This window comes from Notamacropus eugenii, chromosome 2, assembly GCF_028372415.1.
Source record: "Notamacropus eugenii isolate mMacEug1 chromosome 2, mMacEug1.pri_v2, whole genome shotgun sequence".
NCBI classification, from domain to species: Eukaryota; Metazoa; Chordata; class Mammalia; order Diprotodontia; family Macropodidae; genus Notamacropus; species Notamacropus eugenii.
Window position 1 is genome coordinate 221,003,851 of NC_092873.1, and position 22,058 is coordinate 221,025,908.

The 22,058-nt window shown below is 37.4% G+C and overlaps 1 protein-coding gene across 3 annotated transcripts in view; it reads right to left on the reverse strand.

Annotated features, from left to right (window-relative positions):
• The window catches only part of HBS1L (HBS1 like translational GTPase), a 125,448-nt gene extending 115,641 nt beyond the window's left edge, over positions 1-9,807 (reverse strand). For all 3 annotated transcript variants that reach the window (XM_072643403.1, XM_072643404.1, XM_072643405.1), the window contains exons 1-2: positions 9,669-9,807; positions 6,349-6,414 (exon numbers count right to left, since the gene is read on the reverse strand). In XM_072643403.1, the coding sequence (XP_072499504.1) occupies positions 6,349-6,414; positions 9,669-9,711 (109 nt within the window). In that variant the 5' untranslated portion in view covers positions 9,712-9,807. The remainder of the gene's footprint in view (positions 1-6,348; positions 6,415-9,668) is intronic.
• Positions 9,808-22,058: the final 12,251 nt, after the last annotated feature.

Consider the following 22,058-nt stretch of genomic DNA (forward strand, 5'->3'; position numbering starts at 1 on the left):
TCCTAACAAAAAATATCCACCCATTCTATCCCTGCACTGTTCCCACATACTTGGCAAGCACTCCTTCCTTGCCTCCTCCTCAAAAAGAGGCCTTCTCTTCCTTTAAGACTCAGTTGATGCACCACCTTTTTACACTGAAACCTTTTCTCATTCCTTCTTAAGTGCTAGTCCTTCCCTCCAAAACCACCTTATGGTTAATTATATTGTATATATTTAGATTCACTTTATATTTATGCAGCATATACTTAATTATATATTTGTTTTCTCCCTCGTTTGAATGTAAGCTCTTTGTGAGTAAAGACTGCTTCATTTCTAGTACCTAGCACATAATGGGCACTAAATAAATGCTACTGAAGACCACAACTCCAATAAAACAGCAAGTATGATGTAATGAAAAAAGGATGGACCTGAAATCAAAGGACCTGGGTTAAAATCTCAGTTCTCCTACTTTCTATTCAGTTCAACTAAACAAAACATTAAGTACATATGATGTCCAAGGCATTAGGCTAGATATGCTGTTCTACTGTTAAACTGTCCTTCATATTACATATATGCCCTACCTTCTAGAAATTATTTTAAAACTATTTAATTTTCTATGTACCTTTTTATTTTACCCCAGTTGAATCTAAACACCTTGAAAGCAGGAACCGTTTTGTTTTTATCTCTATCTTCAGCACCAAGCAGTGCCTGGCATTCCAGTCACGTAATAGATCCTTGTTGATTTTAGTACCAAAATAAAAACAGAAAAAAGCAGTCCCTTTCCTCAAAAAGATCACATCATTATCTGTGTGATCCTAGTAAGTCACTTAACCTTTTTGAACTTCAGTTTCATTATCTATGAAAGTAATGACAGCCCAAATTATATTTGAGGTTAATTTTTGTTACATTTTTTTTGACAGGGCATTTAAAGAAATATATATGTACATATTTCATATATGCATATATACATTTATTGTTCAGTCAATCCAGTCACGTCTGACTCTTTGTGACCCCACTTGAGATTTCTTGGTATATATACTGGAGTAGTCAGCCATTTCCCTTCTCATTTTACAGATGAGGAAACTGATGCAAGCAGGCTTAAGTGACTTTTCCCAGAGTCATACTGCTAGTTAAGTGTCCTCTACTGGCTATCAACTCAGGAAGACAAGTCATCCTGACTCCAAGCTGGTGCTCTATCCCCTGTACCACCTAGTTATTCATGCACACAAGCATACATACACATGTCTGTGTGTGTATGTAAAAATCTCCCATCCAATCTGGTGTCAAGGCCTGTCGATTTTATTTTTGCAACATCTCTCCCATATGCCTCCTTCTCTCATTTGACATTGCCACCACCCTGATGTACCTTGATTACCTCACGCCTAGAATATTACAATAGCTTTGTAATTGGTCTCTCTGCCACAGGTTTCTCCCAAACTCCAGGACATCCTCCATTCATCTGTCAAAATGATCTTTTTAAAGTACTAACTACATAATACATAACATAATAATACATAACTACATAATAATAAAGTCTAACTACATAATGCTTACCCCCAGCCCCCAATTAATTAAACTCCAGGGAGCTCTCTATCACCTCCAAGATCAAATATAAAATCCTGTCTGGCATTCAAAGCCTTTCACAACCTGCCTCTGCCCACCTTTCCAGTCTTCTTATACCTTAAGAAAGCCCCTAGCCCACGCCAAATCGCATACATAGTCTACAGCCAGTGACACTGGCCTCCTTACTGTTCCTAAAACAAGATACACCATATCCTGACTCTGGGCATTTTCATGGCTATCCCTAACATATGGAACAATCTTCCTCCTCACCTCTACCTCCTGGCTTCCTTCAAGTCCCAGCTAAAATCCCACCTTCTAATGGAAACCTTTCTGGATACTATTCCTTATTCCTAAAGCCTTCATTCTGTTGATTATCTCCAATTTGACCTGTATATATCTTGTTTGTACATAGTTGTTTCTATGTTTTCTGCCTATTCAATTGTGAGCTCCTTGAGAGAGTGGGGACTTTGACCTTTCTCTGTATCCTCAAAGTTTAGCACAGTATGTGGCATATAGAATAAGTTAATGTTTACTGACTATGAATTGTCTGAGGACAATCAAAAAGCTTCCCTGCCAAGAATCTTCATATTTGCCCATCCTTAATTTCTAGGCAAAAAAGGCAATGCTACCCAAGAATTACACTTAGAACCAAAATATCACTTATGGAATTCAAACCCAAGTCTCTGACTCTAAATTCAGTACTATTTAATTCCCATATGGAGTCCACAACTAAAATGAACCATTCAAGAAATACATTAGCTTGTGAAGTTTTAAAGGAAAAACATATCTGAAGGGCAGTGTAGCTATGGCAGTCTGTGTCCTCTCCACCTGCCCAATGCTTTGATGTCACCATTCAAGCTCCCACAAGGCTGAGAGGCACAGGAGGAGGGTGGCAATGACGGTCCCTGCCTCTGCACACATGTAGGTTTCAGGGATATTCCTACAGTTGAACCATTAATATAGTGACTTGCCCCCTCTGACATTGGAGAGCTTTAGGGACCGTGTCCTCTATGTCTTGAAACTACATGATAAGACCGATCCAAAAAAGCCTTCAGTATCTTCCCACTTCATGAAAGGCCTGGGATGGAAAGTATGGACCAAGTAAAATTATAATGGAAGTAAAATTATGATGGAATTATAATTCATGGAAGATGAATTTGAAATTCCTGACATAGATGCTAAAAAGTTAATGTGTCCACAAGAGATTTTAAATTACATTGCACCATTAAAATCTTTTTTAAAAAAAAATTAAAGAACTTGGATGATCCCAGAGATTATCTGCAAGTTAGAGACATTACTAGATCAAGACTATTGCTGCTTTTGTTGAAGTATTTCTGCTGCAACTATATTTAAGTTGTCTAAATATGTATTGGTCTTTAAAAAATAAATATATAAAATCAACATTCTCTGGCCTTGATTCTTTGATGCTTTTGCCTTTATATTGATTCTGTTTAATGTTTTCAAAGAGATCTCACTGTTAAAAGAACATTTACGTCAGATTCAAGTGACTTTTCTGGAACTGAGTTATTTGCATCATTGGTTCCCAAACTTATGTTTTCTCTACATTATGACCAGCCCTCTCTGAATAAACATACAGGTTTTGTTTCCAAATAAACAAAAAGAAAAAACATACCTGCTTGCCCTTCCTCATCTACAAAACAAAGGGCAATAATAGCACTTCATTCCAGAGATGGTTGTGAAGATAAAACAAGATAATATTTGCAAAGTGTTCTATAAATCTTAAAATGTCTTAAATATGTTACATTTTAGTACCAGGAGTAGTAATAAAGTCACTTAATTTAATTAGTGGCTTTTTTGAAGGTACAGAATGTTTTGAAAAGGAGATGGGATTTAAAGAAGAAAAGTCTCCTATTAGAAGACCTGAATTTCCTTGAATGAAACTGAAGGAAATTGGATAAGCTAGATTCACAGGTTGATTACTCTTTCAGTGTTTGTTCAAAATAAATTCACATAACAAAAAGTTAAAAATTGAACAAATGCACATACTAATTTTAACTTAAAAATATTCTGATAATACATGCTCAAGGTACATCAATAGTATAAAAACAAAAAGCATCAATAAACTTTTAACTATTTTTTTTTTAATGATTCTGCTAGATTCTGAACTAGGTCCCACTTTCTCTGTTAACATGCAAATATGAGACTTCAGGTATTTTTAAATGTTGTAAATACCAAGTCCTTTAGGGCTGTTTTAAGTGTAATCTGATGTAAAGAATACTGGACTAAGAGTCAGGAGATGCAGCTCAGGTCAGAAATAGGTAGGAAATGAAATTAATCATTTCATTGGTTGGGCTATACTAACTCAAAGGTCTCTTCTAGCTCTAACACAATGAATATATGACTCCTTGAATAGATATTTTAAAGGGAAATATAATGACAAGTTTAGAGTAACCCTTAGATGAATCAATAGCAACTGACACTTGACAGTAGAACTGTAGTGAAGAAATAACAGGAGCTTGTAAGAAAAATAAAGAGACTTCAATAAAACTAAATAATAAGTAAAACTAAATACTAGAGCTAGAGGAAGCTTCTAAAGAGCTTGTAACAAAAGGGGGGAGGGTTGGAGACCATTGCCAGTCATCCTGTTCTATGTCTTGCCACTGGACTCCTATGACTGGAGGAGAGAACAAGGCTGGTGACTTTGCACAGCCCAGCCTCACTAAAATCCAATTCACTTGAAAGTTAGGACATTGCCCTGCTGATGTCATTGGTGTTCTTCAAAAATGAAAGAGGAGGAAGAACAAGAAGAGCAACAACAGCCAGAAAAGATGTCTACCAAAGGGGTAGATGTATATGGGCCACTACAAAGAAGAAACTCATGTCTCCAGAAGTAAGAGGTAATTGTCTTCTCTCACCCTGTACTGTTTCTAAATTATTCCCAGGGTATACGGAAGAATCTAAGTCAAAAGACTAAGTGGTTAAGATAGTGCTTTTAACCAGGGGTATATGAACTTCTAAAAATGTTTTAATGATTATTCAATATAACTGAATTGCTGTGTAATCCTATGTAGTTTATTAAAAAATATTATTCCGAAAAAGGGTCCATAGGCTTCACCAGAGACCTACAGTTAAGAAAAAATGGTTATGAAGTCCTGCTCTAAAGTTGTCCATCCTCTGCCTCCACTACTACCTAGATTAGCTCCAGGATCGGTCTCCTCGGGGAGCAACCTCAACACCTAATCAATGTTATTTCCAGTTCTGCCTGCCTTCCACCCTCAAACCCAGATCACTGCTCTTCACCCTACAATCCTAAACTTGTCCTAATACCTATAACGAAAAGCCCAGAATAGGTAGGCTGTAGCTTAAGGGTGAAAATAAAGGGTTTTAGCCATGAATAAATTTCTCTAAGAATTAATACTGGCAACTTGACCTTTAAATTCTGGAGCATCCTATCCCAACAAATCCCTCCAAAATCCTCAGTAGTTCTACCCCCCAAATCACAAAGGCTCTACCAGCATTTAGATTACCAGAAGGAAATGGAGAGCTATGCCTCTGGTTTCTTCAGGTGGAATCCCAAATATATTTACCAAAATAAACATTAATGTCAGTTACACTCTGTTGCAGTACTATTCGTAAAATGTTATACTTCAGAGATCCATATACAAACACCAGTCTCCCCTCCCCCATCTCTAATTTATACAGTCTTAAATGACTTGCATATGACTTAGGGAAATGACTTATCAATGTCAGAATTTCAGTTCAATTCTTCTTTCCTGACTCCAAGTCTAGGACTCTCTATTCACTAAACTACGCTCTTCAGGTACATTACGGACTAAATAAAGTTTGTGGGACAGCTCTGGAATCTAATCACCATTTTCATAACACCATTTCTCTGCAGAAATGCATTCTAAAGTACAACCTACATGCAAATTTTTGGAATTGGCAGGCTACATTAACAGGTTTATAAAATGCCTCAATATTAGCAATATACAAAAGATTTAACGTAGAACTCTGCTCCAGCCTTTGTCCTGTCCCTTAAAGAAGAAAATTAAGACCAAAGAACTGCTTTTGATGTAAGATAACTACAACTAAAGAAAAGGATTACAGTATTGCCTCAAGCTTTACTTATAAGACCACCCACAAAACAACTCTGAAATGAAAAATCAGTCCTCTAATATTTGGGAGTATATACATAATACGCATATTATATATATATAAATTATCCAATAACTACTAACAGAGAATGAAAAGTAAAAAGCTTTGCCAAAAACACATGTGAAGTTCCGTAATATTACTCAACATATTGCCATTCCAGCAGAAGCAAATTAGAATGAGTCTCATAAGACTTAAAACTAGAAGAAACCTGATAAATCATGTTGCAAATCTGAAGTGGCAGAGGCAGGATTCTCACACGCCGTTAACATGACTACAGAACCAATATTCATTTCACTAACATAGCATTCCACACCACCAAAGAAAAGTATTTCTCATCTCCAAAACATATAAGAAAAACCATACACATCATTTTTCTACAAGTTGTTTAAAATCTTAAAAGGCAGAAATAAAATCATATGGTTTTATTTATAGGTAAAACTATTTAACCCATGTGTTCAAATGCATAATTAAGTATTTTTCTCCCAATTCAATCCAACTGTATGTATTAAGTACCTCTTACGTATGGGGAACTGTTGCTAGATTCCAAGACTACAAAGACAAAATGAAAAACAGTCCTCGACTTCAAAGAGCTTATACAATTCGGCTTTCTTTTGATACCTTCACGGTAGAAAAAAAGTACTTTTATCTACCGTTTTTTCAAAACCCCATATCAAGACTCTGAATACGTACCTGTTGATGGTGAAATACAATAATCATCCTCTACAGACTGGCCATAGAGATCATCATCTTCAAAATCTAAATGAAATATACAACAAGTTAACACAAATATCAAGTGATCTTATTCTAATCAATGATGCTTTCAACATTAAAATAAACACATGTCTATGTTAAAAGGACCCTGGCATATTTTATTCTAACAACTATTTCAAAGACTGAAACTATCTTTAAAGACTGGAGTACCTTTTCAATGGGATCTGCTTTCTACAGTTCTTGGTACAAAAAGTATGAGTATTTTGGAAACATATAGGACTTTTCTATCTTTGACCTCCTACCCATACATATCCAGTAATGGAATCAAAAGGTTGAACAGTTCCAGTTTATTTCACTCAGCTGTCAGCATATACCTATGTCACCCTCCCCCCCATTTCATAAACTCCAGTGACTCCATGTTATTTATATGATCCAAATATAAATATCAACAGTCTCAGATATGCAGACGATACCCTTCCGATGGCAGAAAGTGAAGCTGAAATTAAGAATCCTCCTGAGGAAGGTGAAAGAAGAGACCATAAAAGTTGGTTTTAAATTTAACAACAAAAAACTAAGATCTTGACAACTGGTCCCATCACTTCCTGGCAAAGACGGAGAAAAACTGTGGCACATTTTATATTCTTGGGTTCATTTTATATTCTTGGGTTCATTTTATATTCTTGGGTTCAAAGATCACTGCAGAAAGCAGCAGCAGCCATGAAATTAAAAGATGCTTGCTTCTTGGAAGGAAAGCTATGGCAAATCTGAACAGCATACTAAAAAGCAGAGATATTACCTTGCCAACAATGGTACATATAGTCAAAGCTATGGTTCTTCCAGTAGCAACATGGCTGTAAGAGCTACAGCTTTTGAACTGTGGATCTAGAAAAGATTTTTAGAGTCCCTTGGACAGCAAAGAGATCAAATCATTCAGTACTTTAAGAAATTAATTCAGGCTATGCACTGGAATGTGAAATACTAAAGCTGAAGTTTAAATACTTTGGTCACATAATGGGAAGATAGGAATCATTGGAAAAGACCCTGAAGTTTGGAAAGACTGAAGGCAAAAGGAAAAGGGGACAGCAGATGATGAGATGGCGAGACAGTGTCATGGAAACAATGAAAGTAGTTAACTTAGCAGCACTTAAGTACTAAGTAGAGCTTAGTAGTAAACTAAGGACTAGGTATGGATGTCTACCTTAGAACAATTTAGGGTCTTAATAATCCACGAATCCCAAAAAGGTCCATGAAATGAGCAAGAATTCAGAAAGTGGGATCCAAGAATAAAAAGGGGGTAACTGGTATATATTTCATAAATTTTTATCTTTAAAAGTAAATACCACTAACTCATAAAAATGAGTTAAGTATCAATCAGAAAGGAATCTGATTTTCAGACTGAAAAATTCTCAGAAGAAGAAGAAGAAAAACAGGGGGAAAACCACCTCTGGGCATAGAGAGAACAGAAAACTAAAATTTACCATTTTAAATGAAACCAGCAAGTTTAATTTTAACAAGTAGCTCAGCTAAAACATATCAAGTAATTCATTCATTCTTTAGCAATTTTTTTGAAAAAAAGTAAACAAAAAAACATTTCAAAATAAAATGACTTTCCTTAAAAAAAAAATTCACCATGCTGACTCATGATTTAGGGGGTTTTAGTTATTGTAGAAAACAAATGTCATCACAAACACCTAAGACAAAACAAGATGATCAAAATTGTTCCTGCCACAATTAAAGTGGTTATGTCACAGCTGTTCCAAAGAAAACATGGCAACCTGAACTCAGGAGGGTTAGTAAAATGAGAAAAAATTTAGGTGTCAAGTTCAAAAACAAAATGTATAAATATAGAAATAATTAAGTCCATTCCTATGTTGTTGTGTTTTCAGCAGACCTCCCACTTAATGTGATGCAGTTTACGCAAACATCTGTGATCTACAGCACTCAGATTCAAGCTTTAGCAATATCAGAAGCACAACAAATCATAATGGGTACCTAACAGATTTACAACAAAAACTGTGTAAGTATATGTTGTAGTTGCTCTACGATACCAACATTTAAGGATATGTAATGAATCTCTACCTTCCCTTTTAAAATTCTACTGTGGGTAACTATATTAAAGAAACATTGAGTGCCTACTCTATGCTGAGAACTGTAGCTAGAGAATACAGAAGTGAAAGGAAAGGATCTGCTCTTGTGACATTTAAATTTAATAGAGGAAAAAGTTATATAAATTACCAAATTTGCTAAATTGCTCCCTGAATTGGTTTACATATTTTTAAATAATTAGATCCACTTATTTGACATCCACTGTGTAAGAAAGTACTTTCTGTCATCACACAAATTCATTCCAAGTTCCTCCTTTATACAACAATTTTGGATTTGGTGTACAGGCCCAAATTCACCACAGCCACGACCATGACTTGTAGTACAGTCTTTGTTTAGGATCTCCTCTCGGTCTCATCTATTCTCATATGAATGTCACTGATCATTTCAGTTTCTTTTCTTTGGACTTTTATCATCACCTGTTGATTCTGAACTCCTAATTTAACAAGAAATTCAAATGGAACAAGGCCAGAAGATAATCAATTCGTTCATACAATTCTTCAGTGCGCAAGTAAACGAGAAGACGTATCTTTCGAAGTGTGATACTGAACATTTTGACTATGCATATTTATACCAACACAACAACCCTAAAACAAAAACTTCACTTGGAGAGTATTACAAAAAGCTATCCCCAAACTAGGTGGTGGTTTGTGTTTGGTTTTTTTTTTTAATTGGTGGAGCTCGTTTTTTTTTTAAAGGAGATGGAGAGTGCAAAAAAGACAACTAACGTGGTGGGGAGGGGGCAGGCACTATGGGTGCATGCACACACCTTAAAGAAGTCACCCTGGAAAAGCATCATTAAGTTAATAAACGTTATTAAGCGCCTACTACGTGGCAGGGGCTAAGCACAACCAAACCCTTACCTTGGTCAAAGTCCCACCCGACAGTCTACGCGCGCCCCCCACGTAACAAAAGAAAAAGGAGGACCACGAGTGGCACCCCCCCAGCAGCTGGGTCACCCTCTTTCCTAGCTTTGACAAATCTTTCCCTTATCCAATGTGTTTATGCCAAATCATACCCCACCAGTTTGTCCTGGCCTCCACGCTCCGAAATCATCACTCCGGGGCCCTAGGTGCCCAGAGAATCCGGAGGGAAGCGGCCGAAACAGAGGCCAGGAGCAAAGCAGACGGTCAACCCCGCAGGGCCGGAGGCCGCGGCCCAGGGGGGCAGGGGGAGGGACCGGGCTTTGTACCCACCTTCATCGTAGTTGTAGCCTCGAACGTTCCTGTGCCGCGCCATGGCGACTCCGGCGTCCGCTCCACCACCGCGCCCCGCTGCCTTGGCTCCCTTAGACTACCTTTCTCAGATGCGGTCGCGCCAGCCACTGCGGCCCGAAGAGCGCTCGGACGCCATGTTGATTTCCGGCAAAGCTCTCCGCAAAGGTTCTGCGCACGCGCGATGACGCATTGGACGGCGACGTCTCCTCAAAACGCATGCGCGCTGAGACTCGATGCACTCCACCCACTCCCTACTCCCCCGACGCCATGGCAATGATTGGTAGCAAGCGAGAAGGGGGGGATTACGTACTGGAGCTCCGCCCACACGCCTCGAGCCTGCAAGAGACGGGGCTGCCCCAGCACCGACCTTGTCACGTGGTGCCGCCTGGATTCTTCCACACGTGAGATTTATTTGGTTCCAACTACTTAGTGGGAGGTGACGGGAATAGAGCAAAACTGGCCCGAGTTGTCGTAAGAGTTAATCAGTTGTTTTGAGATATTTGGGATAAATGTGGAGATGGTAGAATAAGTCAGAAGTTGGAAAAAAAGTGAGCTTTTTGGCGTAGACGGATGAGAATGTAAAGTAGACCAGCTCTCTGCAGTGGGGCTGGTACACCCCCTCCCAAACCTCCCCTCCTCCCCTCCCCCCTCCCCCCATTCCCACTCCTCCCTTCCCCCTCCCCTCCAGTGGTTTGCTTGCTGATGGTTAAAGAAGATTGCTACCCTCTCTTGATGGACTAAATATGCAGACGGAACACACAGTTTCGGATCTGGCCACCATGGGAATGTATTTTTCTCGGCCATGCGTCTTTGTTGCAAGAGTTTGGGGTTTCGTTATTTTTTCCCTCCAGTGGGTGGAGAAAATTAATGTTTTATTGAATTTTTAAATTAAAAATAAAGCTTATTGTATTGGGACTTGACCCGAAGTATTCCTCACTTCAAAACTAAGTGGCTATCCACTGTACAGTGTGGCCTTTCCTAATCTTTCTTATCATAAGCTAAGTTTTGCTGTTAGCTATCACTTTTGTACTTTCCTGGAGGAGCTGAGTGGTAGCAGTTTGGACATTTGCCCTACAAGGAAAGCAGAAGAGAGAAAAAAATTATAGCTAAATGGAAGGATGGTTCCTGGTTTATCCTTGCAGAAGCAAAGACTGGAATTGGTTTTATCCAACATCTAAAAAGAAGAATAAACAAGCATCTCTAAGGAAGAATGAATACTTCCATTAGACTTTTACATGGACTCATATTGCATTTATGAGTATTTACCAAAAAGACAACCACGAAAATAATTACAGTTGATGTGCCAACATCTTTTGAAGATGAAAAAGTAGAAAAATTTCATGAAGTACTCACCTACAAATTAGATCGTGTGTTTTAATGCTTTGATTTTAAAGCAAACTATGCATAGGGAAGAATATTGGCAAATATGCTTTCAAGGGTGACATCTAAGAGGCCTGAGATTCATAGAATATGCAGGACTTTCATGCTGTGTATTTTAGAGAAGGGAACTGGGAGATGCTAGACAGAGTAAGTATCAAATCAACTCGCAAAAAAATGAAATGGTATTTTAACAGGCAGGAAATGACCGGTCACTTCTGGAATCATCTCCAAATCAATGTACAATTAGATTGCCTGTTTGTTCAAGCAAAAATAAAAATCAATACAAAATTAGAAAAACAAAAATAAGGAAATGTCTAAAAGAACATTTACCCAAACTATTACTATTTCCTAAGTTTAATTGATATGAATCAGTTGATCACAAAAATAAGAACAAAGAATTCTATAAGCCAGCTCATCCAGAAAATAACTAGCATTTACATAATGTTTTAAGTTTTATAAGGCATTTTACAAATTACTACGATCTCATTTTATCCTCCCAACAATCCTGATATGTGGATGCTGTTATTTTTTCCCATTTTATTGATATAGAAAGAGAGGCGGATAGAACTTAAATAATTTGCCTAGGGTCACACAGCTAATAAGTATCAAAGACTAGATTTGAACTCAGGCCTTCCTGACTCCAAAAACAGCATTCTTTCTACTGCCCCTGTTTCACTGACAAAAGACATAACTTTGTTCCACAACCCTATGATTATTGAGATCAGCAGGGAAGGGTCTGCTCATTGTAACAATTTTCTACTGTTACGGAGTATGTCTAACATTGTCCAAATCAAAGACAAATTAACTATAGAGGGTGAAGTCTTTAGATAGTCCTGTTACAGGGTTGGGGAACCTGTGGCCTCAAGGACACATATGGCCTTCTAGTTCCTTGGGTTGGGCCTTTTGACTGAGTCCAAGTTTTACAGAATAAATCCTTTCATTAAGGGGATTTGTTCTATGAAGTTTGGATTCAGTCAAAGGGCCATACTTGAGGAGCTAGAGGTCCAGTTCCCCACCTCATGACATTATACTAATTGCATCAAGCCCCAGAATATTACAGAGCCTCAAAAATGAGACCCATACACAGGAAAAACCAACCAAATGAAGAATGCCTATTGTCCAAACTATTTATGGAGGAGAATTAACAATCTTGAGGCATGGTTCATCAGTAAATATATATTGGACGTGTCCTGTAAGGGGACAATTATCTTGGACCAGTACTGAGAAAGAATAGAACAGGTTGAATTACTTTGAGTACATTGTGTAGTGATCTTAATTATCCCAAGCTTCTCCTTGAAACATGGGCCCATTTCCTTGATGTAAGTATTCTTCTGGTGGTGTTATATGCCTGAAGTCATGGAGTACCAGAGTCAATTGGGAATTAAAGTTGAAAAGAGCCCAAAAACAATGGAGAGGGATGTATAGTGGGTGTGAATATGCCACTAATGACAAAAGCAATAGGAAAGGATGGAATCAGATGTATGATGGAAAAAGAAGATGTACTAGTCACACATTAAGAGCCATGTGGTAGATAAACCATGAATATTACTTTGGAATCTATCTAGTGTCAAAAGTTCTAACAAAAGACCTCCATCATGTTTGGTGGACCCCTTGCAGAGTTCTTATGGGAGAATATGAACTAGAATTGCATAGGATGAGAAGGCATGGATAAGTTATGATCCACACCAACAGAGGGAGTACCCACATCAGCATCATCACAGATCGAATGAAGTATAGGATATTGCTGAAGGATGTTTTTTGTTTTTTTTTACTAGTGCTGCTAAAAACGCAAAAAGTTAACTATTTAAAATCCATGCTAAAGAAAGGGAGAGACAATGAAAATAGTCCAAACATGGGGTAAGCCTCAAAATATTTGTATTCAGCGTGATCATTATTTGTTTCCCTCAGTTTTATTTTTTTATATTTCTTCATAGACTAATCTCAGAATTTATGTTCCTTGACCATACACAATTAGAAAAAAAAAAGAAGCCAAGAATGGCAGGTCAATATGAAAAATTGTTAAAGACTATACAAAGCAGATAATCTACTTGGAGATGCTTAAGGATGTCATAATGGAATATGTTGAAGTTAGTTACTACATCCACAATACTTCTGTGTTGTGTATATTAATACCTGATTTGTCCTCCTTTATATGGTAGCATATAAAACATTGGTCACAAATAAATAAACAAGTGTTCAAAGGGGAATTTTCCTGTCACATTATCTTTGTTAGAGAAAAATTTCCTTTAATTAGTTAAAAAACTCCTTTAAGTCAATATAATTTTTCTTCTGTAAAATTACGTGAAGAAAAGAAGCACTTTGTTATATATCAGGAATTCATGTGAACTGAAATTAATCCAGCAAGATACCTCTAATTCTTAGTCTTTCCCCAATCTTGTATAATTTTAGACCAATTCTGAATCAAAATTTAGGACTTCTTATTATAGCCAAAAAGATCTTAGCTCCTTACCATTGTAACATTAAGATGATTCTTACTCAATAGAAATTGGTAATTCCATTTCTTCATTTTCATTAAAAAATAAAGCACCAGAATTGCATTTTTCCTGGCTACTCTTAACAGCCCAGACATCATCATAATTACCTAAATCTATTGAATGCTATGAAATCAGAACCCAGAATTTCAGAACTGGAAGAGACTTTTAAAGCCATCTTGCCCAAATTATGCTTGTGAAAAAAATTCTCTCTACAATTGACCTGACAAATGGCCATGCAGCTTTTGCTTGAAGACCTCCAGTAATAAGATTCTTAACCTAGTGTCCATGAGCTTTAAACACACACACACACACACACACACACACACACACACATATTTGGTTTCCTTTTAATCCTATGTATTTTATTGTTATGCACTTAAAAACATTCTGAGAAAGGGGGTCCGTCAGCTTCCCCATGCCACCAAAAAGGTCCATAATGCAGAAAAGATTAAGAATTCCTACCGTAGTAAAAGGGAGCCCACTGCCTTCCAAACAGCATATTGCACTTTGGAGTAACTAATCATTAGGAAGTTTATCTTTCTACAACGTCCTCCCTGGGATTTCCACTTATTGCTCCTGGTTTTACACTCTAGCACCAAGTAAAACAAATGTAGTCCTTCCATGTGAATATCCATCAAATGCTGATGAAATAACTATCATTCCCACCTCAACTCCTTTCACCTCTTCAGACTAAACTTCCTAACTTCCTTCAATCCATCCTAATATTCCATAATGTGTAGGCTCCCTCATCATTTTTGTTGCTCTCTGGACATGCACCAGTTTAGCAATCTTATTCCTGCAGTCCAATTGCCACAAACATGCAGGTAAGCCCAAGGACCCTAGGAACTGGGACACCTCCAGGCTACTGGCACTTCTAACCCAGCCTCAAAGCTCTTCCTAAAGCAGGAAAGCAACCTCTGTCAAGAAAAGATGAGCCATCCTCACCAAATGCTAATCAACTGCCCCTATGGAACAGACAAGTCATTCTAGTTGAAGCAGCAAGGTACCCTGAGGCAGAGAGAGAAGGCAGCTTATTTCAAATGAATCAAACCACCACTACTATCTTGACTACTATCTCCAAATGCTGACCAAACTAACTGGTAATATGGCCCCCTCCTGCACAGATGCTGAAGACCTGGAGAGGAGAATTCTCACCACCAAAAATCTTGGCATTAACAAGTGCTTCAACATCAGAAACACACAGCTTCATCAGTGAGAATAGCACTAAAGAAGATGTATTACCCTCTGCTTCCCCTCAGCACCTTACCATCTTTTAATGATTCTTTACTTGACAGAACCACTGAAAGCATGATCAAACAAATCCATGTTATTCAGGAAAGCTGAAACCAATTTGCAAAAGAGATTCAGTAGATGAATTTTAATTTCTGTGGATTATTTCAGGGCAGACAGATGAAGGTAATATATATTACCTTCATATATAACATTCATCTATAATTCATATATGAATTATAATTTAATTCATATATGAATTATAGTTTGATATAATTCATGAATGAATTATAATTGAATAATTAATTTACAATATATATATGCATATATCTGGAGCTATAAAATTTAAAACACAGATTTTTGTAAGAACTCAGTAGAACTCATGTTATCATGTAATTAGGACTGTGTTATTCAATGGTTGCATATGAAATTCTGGTTAAAAACTGCTATCTCCCTATATTTCCTGATCTCCCTTAAGCCCCAACCAAAGGACTCAAACAGCTTTCTTTTCTGTGAAAATATAACCATGAGGAGATGTTATCTTTAAAATAATGTTTTCTCTATGAAATTTGAACTTAGTGTAGAGTAGGGGGTGGGGAACCTGCAACCTTGAGGCCATATGTGGCCTGCTAGGTCCTCAAGTGTGATCCTTTGAGTCCAAGTTTTACAGAACAAATTCTGGGATTTGTTTTGTAAAACTTGTACTCAGTCAAAAGACCACACCTAAGGACCTAGAAGGTCACATGTGACCTCAAGGCTGCAGGTTCCCCACCCCTGTAAAGCCTTCCTGTGTGCTTCCCTTGAAAAAAACATCACTTTTTCAAGTTTAAGATTGTTAACCTTTCTTCACTGATTATATCTTCTTGATAAGGTGTCAGCTCACCTTGTACTGGCTAATTTGTTGGCTCTTTTTAAAGGTTGTGTAAAGCTGATTGATTAATGATTAATCATCTACCTGAACTATACCCTGGCATTGAGCCTATAAATGGAGAAATGAAGAGAAAGACCTGGAGAAAGTCAGAACTGAGCCATCCAGAAGAAACCAGTGTTAGTTAAATATATTTTTTTTTCTTGGAGGGGAAGCTTGAGTGGTTCTGTGTCTTTTCTAGGAAACCACGTGCATAAGAGAACTGTGTTGCAAGAAAGGAGAAAATAATATATCACAGAAGTGGCAGGAGACAGAGGTAACAACAGAAAATCGAGATAGTCCTAGACCAAATCAGCATCTTTGGGAGCAAGAGCTAGAAACAAGAGAAGAACAGTGGTTGAGCAGTGTAAGAATTCTTGTATGAGCAGAGGATTTCTGAAACCCAAATTCCTGGAAGCAAAGGAAATTCTTAATCAATCAGCAAGGTGCTACTGTTAAAAAATTTTCCTACAACCACAGAACAAATATAATCAACTAGGTTATAATATGGAAACAATATTTGTTTATGTCTTGATCATTTTATCAGGAATAAATTTTTCTCTAATTGTGTTAGGAAGAGAATACTGTGAATGTTGAAAGAGTGAGTACATCTATAAATATCAGGCCAGTCCACTGGTGAAACATTCCAGGTCATATGATTCATTAATTTGAGAACTGGACCCAGAAGTACAGGAAAAGCCAGGCCCCTGACAGAGAATTAGTCTTGCAGAGAAGATAGGAGACTTCAAAAGTTCCTCCCCTGTCCTCCCTTAATCTATCATGTAACTAAAAAGCCTAGAACAGTAAGAGACTAGGCGAAAAAGACAGTCAGACACCAGGTAAGGAGACAGCTGCAAGGAAAATGACTCTTCATGACAAAAGTACAGGTTATGGACCAGCAGAGATTTGATCTCAAAGGGAGCTGTGTGATTACCCTAAAGAAAGGACAGACTTCTGATAATAGGAGATGTTATTGTTTTCACTACAATTGCACTTTAAGTTTCTGTAGTTACTCCATCGATTTTTAACAGAGTATGTCTCAGGATTTTGAGGGTAATATTTTGAACCAACTATTGTTACTATATACCTTAGTAAATGCCTTTGTTAAAAGCTATATCTTCTGGCTGGTTGTTAATGGGAAGCAAACCAGTGGGGGTTCATAAAATAGATTAGTAGGAATAGCCACCCACTATAAGGTTACTTCTAGAGATTGAATACAGTTTTGGTGGAATAGCCCCAAGGGGATATTACACAAGTATGTTGGGTAAACATTATTCTGAGTCTGTTTCCTAGTTGTTGTGGTCCTTTCTTGTGTGTTTGTCCTTCATTTTTGAAGGACCATGACATCAGGGAGATGATGACATGACTTGCAGTTGACTTTGATTTGAGTGAGGGAGGGCTGGGCAAGGTCACCAGCCTCACTTTCTTCTCCAGAGCCATCTAAATCTAGTGACCAGATATTCATCAGGATGACTGGAGATGGCCTAGGATACAATGGGAGACCCTGACTGTTTTAGGTTAAGGTCTTTCCAAGTTCCCACTTTGAGTGAGGTAATGCCCATTCCATGAATAGGCCTTTTTAAGAAGTGAGTCAGGGGATGGCCTCTTTAATTAAAAAAAAAATCAAACTGGGAGGAGAAGACCCTCAGGGTTACTGTCCAAAAGAGAAACAGTTTTTATTTACATTAACTTTGAGTCAGGAGGGTCCAAAATCTAGACGTTAAGTGGAGCTTGGGCAGGGAGATATTGTTGTCCAATCTAGGAGTTCCAGAGTGAAATGGGTTTAAGGTTTGGTAGGAAGGAAGAAAAGAAGGAAGGAAGGAAGGAAGCAAGGAAAGAAGGAAGGAAAGAAGGAAGGAGAGAAAGTCTGTGGACAGTTCTGAAATTATGTTCCTCTGAAACTGAAGGAATGGAAAATAGAGAGGAAAGGAGATATATCTTTTGCTTGTTTTGATTCAATTAAATAAATTTTTTCTTATATTTAATGTTTTGTCAACTTGAGTGTTCACATGGGAACTTAGGGATTTTTTTGGGGGGGGAGACATAACCATGAGCCCCATTGGGATGTGTCCAAGGAATACAGTGTGTGAGAGAACAAGTTAAAGAATATGATTATTGAGAATACTCATAACTGAATCTAGTGTGAATTTAAAACCAAAATTTCAGTTCTAGGCCACTAGTCATACATAGAATATAGTATTCTAGATCTAGTTTGGTCTATTTGGTTATCAGACTGAAATATTCAGATTATAAAATCCCCTTGTAGGGTTTACAACTTTCCTGAATTCTATCCTCTAAGACCTGCTGTAAGGAAGGAAGAAGGTAAAAAGGAAGGAAGGAAGGAAGGAAGGAAGAAAGGAAGGAAGGAAGGAAGAAGGAAGGAAGGAAGGAAGGAAGGAAGGAAGGAAAAAGCATTTTTAAGCATGAATATTGTGCCAAGCACTGTGGTAAACACATTAGAAATATTATCTCAGTTGATCCTTACAACAGCTCTGAGAGGTAGATGCTATCAATATTCCCATTTTATAGTAGAGAAATCTGAGATAAAGAGAAGTGAAGTGACTTTTCCAGGGTTACATAGCTATTAAGTGTCTGAATCTGGATTTGTACTAAAGTCTTCCTGACTTCAGACCGAGCTCTATATCCATTGTGCTATCTAGCTACTTAGTAGAATTTTAATCTTTTTTATAACATTAACATCTGCTTCTGAGATTTTCTCTAGCATGTGACTTAGTCATGATGGCTTTCTTATACTAGAATATAAACTAGCATCAAATGTCCATTGGAGAGCAAGGAAGTCAAATACTTGAGGCACACACACTAGGCTACTTGGTATATGAATGGAGATGGAGGCAAAGGACCTATAGCAATTCCCAGATCTCTTACTTCAAAGTTCCCAACTATATTCTGAACATTTGAAGTTGTCAAAAGTCTGACTGCTGAGTCAGTAGAGTATTACTCTACATTTCTGGTCTACACTCATGTCAGCGTATACTCTGTATTACCAGATTTTCTTATGTACTATATTTGGTCTCCAATGAATTATTCCCCATCTTATACTTGGGTACTATTTTTAAATATTCCTTTTTGTATACTTGTCGATGGAATTTCACTAATATGGACAGACCAGTTTTAAAAATTTGTAATGTAATTTTGAATTTGGTTCTAATTTTTTATGTATTAATAATTCTTTTCAACATGATATGTTAAAAATATGATGACCATGATTTCAATTACATTATCTAAGTAAATGATTCAAAACATTAACCATTACATGCCACAGAATCAGCCCTTCATACTGGTGACCACAGTTGACACTAAACTTCTGATTATTATGCTAGTTCCATATCCACTTAAAATGATAGTCTAATTTTACGTATTCCAAGATCTCTGATGACCCAGGTAGATCACAACTGACTTCCTTCTTGTTAATAAAATCTGTCTTTTCTAGCTCCATCTTAGTCATCTTCCCATACAAATACCCTTATATTTATTGCTTTTGTAGTTGAACATTGATGGTTAGGGAAATGCCCCAAAGGTATTTATAGCTTAAACTTTTCCAAAATCTTGATTATGAAAGTTCCCTCATCAAATTGACAAAGTAGTACATCTTCAGTTCATTTAGAGACTGAGGTCATGAAGAGTTGGACAGGACTGAATAGTGACAACTATTTCTCCATCCTCTAGCCCTCCTATCAGAGGGGAGAGGAGACTGAAGGAGGTGAGAAGGAGTTGGGTATCCAAGACTTAGTTAGCAGCATGGTGATGAGATTGGAAAAGATCAGCTTATCCTGGGAGGGGCATCTTGAAACCAAAGCATATCAGCAGATGGAAAATGGAGACTATCTATGATACCATCTTCATATTTTGTTTCATTCATTCTATCCTTTATTTTCCCACTCCTTAGGTCCAGGTCTTTTACTTCCTTCAAAATTCAGATTTAAGTTCACTTTCTCCCAGAAGCTTTCCCTGACTAACCCCTCTGCACAATGATGATCTCCTTGCCTTGGATCTTTTCCCACCATTGGACCTATGATTTTTTTCTAGGTGAGGTAACTCCCTCTACCAGCACATATAGGCAACTGTTCTACATGTTTCACAGTCTTAGAGAGATTCTCAAACACTGAAAGTTTACCAAGTGACTTGCTGAGGATCTCATACTTACGAGAGACAGGACTTAACCAAGTCTTTCTGTCTTTAAGATTCTCTCTATTCATTTTCAATGTTGCCTTTAACTTTGGAGCATGGTACCATCTAAAGCATTGAGGATCATATACATAGTGCACAAAGAGATTTTAGAAGTTGTTAAGTCCAGACATTTTCAAATGAGGAAACAGGCCTAGATAAGTTAAAGAGCTTTCCCAAGGTCCTATAACCTCAATACCAGGTGCTTGGACTCCACATTCAGTATTAATTCATTTGTACCCTGTCTGTTCCCTTGGCCCTTATTCATGCTTCACTTCTACACAGAAAGAGTGGATATTACAAAGAAGCAAGTTCAGGGTTAATGTCAGGAAATATTTTCTAAAAACTAGAGCTGTTCAAAAGTGAAATGGGCTACCTCAGAAGTTGTGAATTTTCCCTCACTGATGGTCTTCAAATAAAAGCTAGACAACCATTTGTTAGGTATGTTAGATAGTACAGTCAGTGGCACAATGAATAGTGTGCTGGATCTGGAGTCAAGAAGACCTGAGTTCAAAAATCACTTAATCGCTGCTTGTTTCAGCTTCCTCATCTGTAAAATGGGAATAATGATAGTACTTACCTGATAGGATTGTTGTGAGGATTAAATAAGATAATATTTGTGAAAACACTTAGCGTAGAACCTGGTATACAGTGGGTACAATATAAATGCTTGTTTCCTTCCTATCACCTCCACCCCCAATCTAACCCTGTACTATGGCAGTACATCCTTTCAGATATGAATTGGACTAAATGGCCACTAAGATCCTTTTTAAGTCAAAAGTTTTGTGATTCTTAATTTTAGAGTTAAAAGAAACCTCAGTGTGCATGTAGTCCAACCTATACCTAGATAAGAATTCTCCTTACAGAATACCTCATGAGTGTCTGCATTAAGACCATTTTCTAAGTGAGGAGGAACCTACAACCTACTTAAGTAGCCCATGTCACATTTGGATAGTTCTAGTTATTAGGAAATGCATTTCATTATAGTCTCTGTATCCTTCCCTCTAGCTGCCAGACGACTCCTCCCACGATCCATGTGCATTTCTCTGTACAGCCTCTGGTTTTCCTGTGTTCTGGTGCCTGTGTGATATGAATGTCTGGCCACTATTAGGACAAAATACATCTCAAAGTTAAAAGAATTCTAACAGCAAAAAGCACATGGTAGAATCAATAACTTTGCTAAACTTGAAGCCAAATTGAATAAGAAAATTCAAAGGAAAAATATAAAAAGAAGAAAATTTTGAAAAGGTAAAGCAGATTCTTATTTGAAGGTCAAATAAGAAAGTTTCCTATTAGAGAAATTCCCCTTCTGATTTTCCTGTTCTCTTACTTTTCTCTACAAGGGTAGAATATGGACATCACCACAAAGCTGTGTTTACGGAACTAATTCTGGCAGAAAACTGATTTCATTACCTGAGGGAAAGTATAAGGTAAATTTCACATCAGAACATTTTTAGACAAAAGTCCTTTGTCATTTTCACCGGGGCTTGGAAATAGTGGGAGGTGGGACTTTTGGAAGAGAAACAAAAAGTTGAGCACTTTTATTTGGAGAGTTCTAGAAGGTATCGAGCTATGGGAGAAAGGTCAAATATAGTGGTGTCCACAGAACAAAATGACTAAACAACCTCTGTGTGCACCAGAGCTCGCTGATAAACCATCAGACAGCTGTGAGAACAAGTCATTAAGAAGTAATTATTTTAACAGATTATGGGTAAGGGTCATTTGCTGAAGAAGCTCATAATTTTTGCTTCTTTTCAAATGTATCAGCTTTAACCAACAAATTCTTTTCTACTGGATGTAATAATTAGTTTATACATTTTTTGCCCTTTGGTTCTTTACCTCAGAATACAAGGAAACATGTAGGAACAGCCTTTTACCAAGGAATCAGAAGACCTGAGCTCTAAACCTGGGTCAACCATTCCTTCTAGCTAGGACTTTCCCATGGTCCTCAATTTTCTCATCACTAAAATGAGGGAGGTAGATTTTAAAGGTTTCTTTGAGCTCTAAGAAAGTTTAGGTAGAGGGATAACTGGTTACTTTGGGTTCTATATTGGATTATAGTTGACAATAATGAGAGTGGTAGAGTTTTGCTTTTCTGATAGTGTTTTATTTCTTGGTAAATAGAAATGTGGTACATTGAAAAGAACAGAAGACTTAGAATCAGAAAGCCTT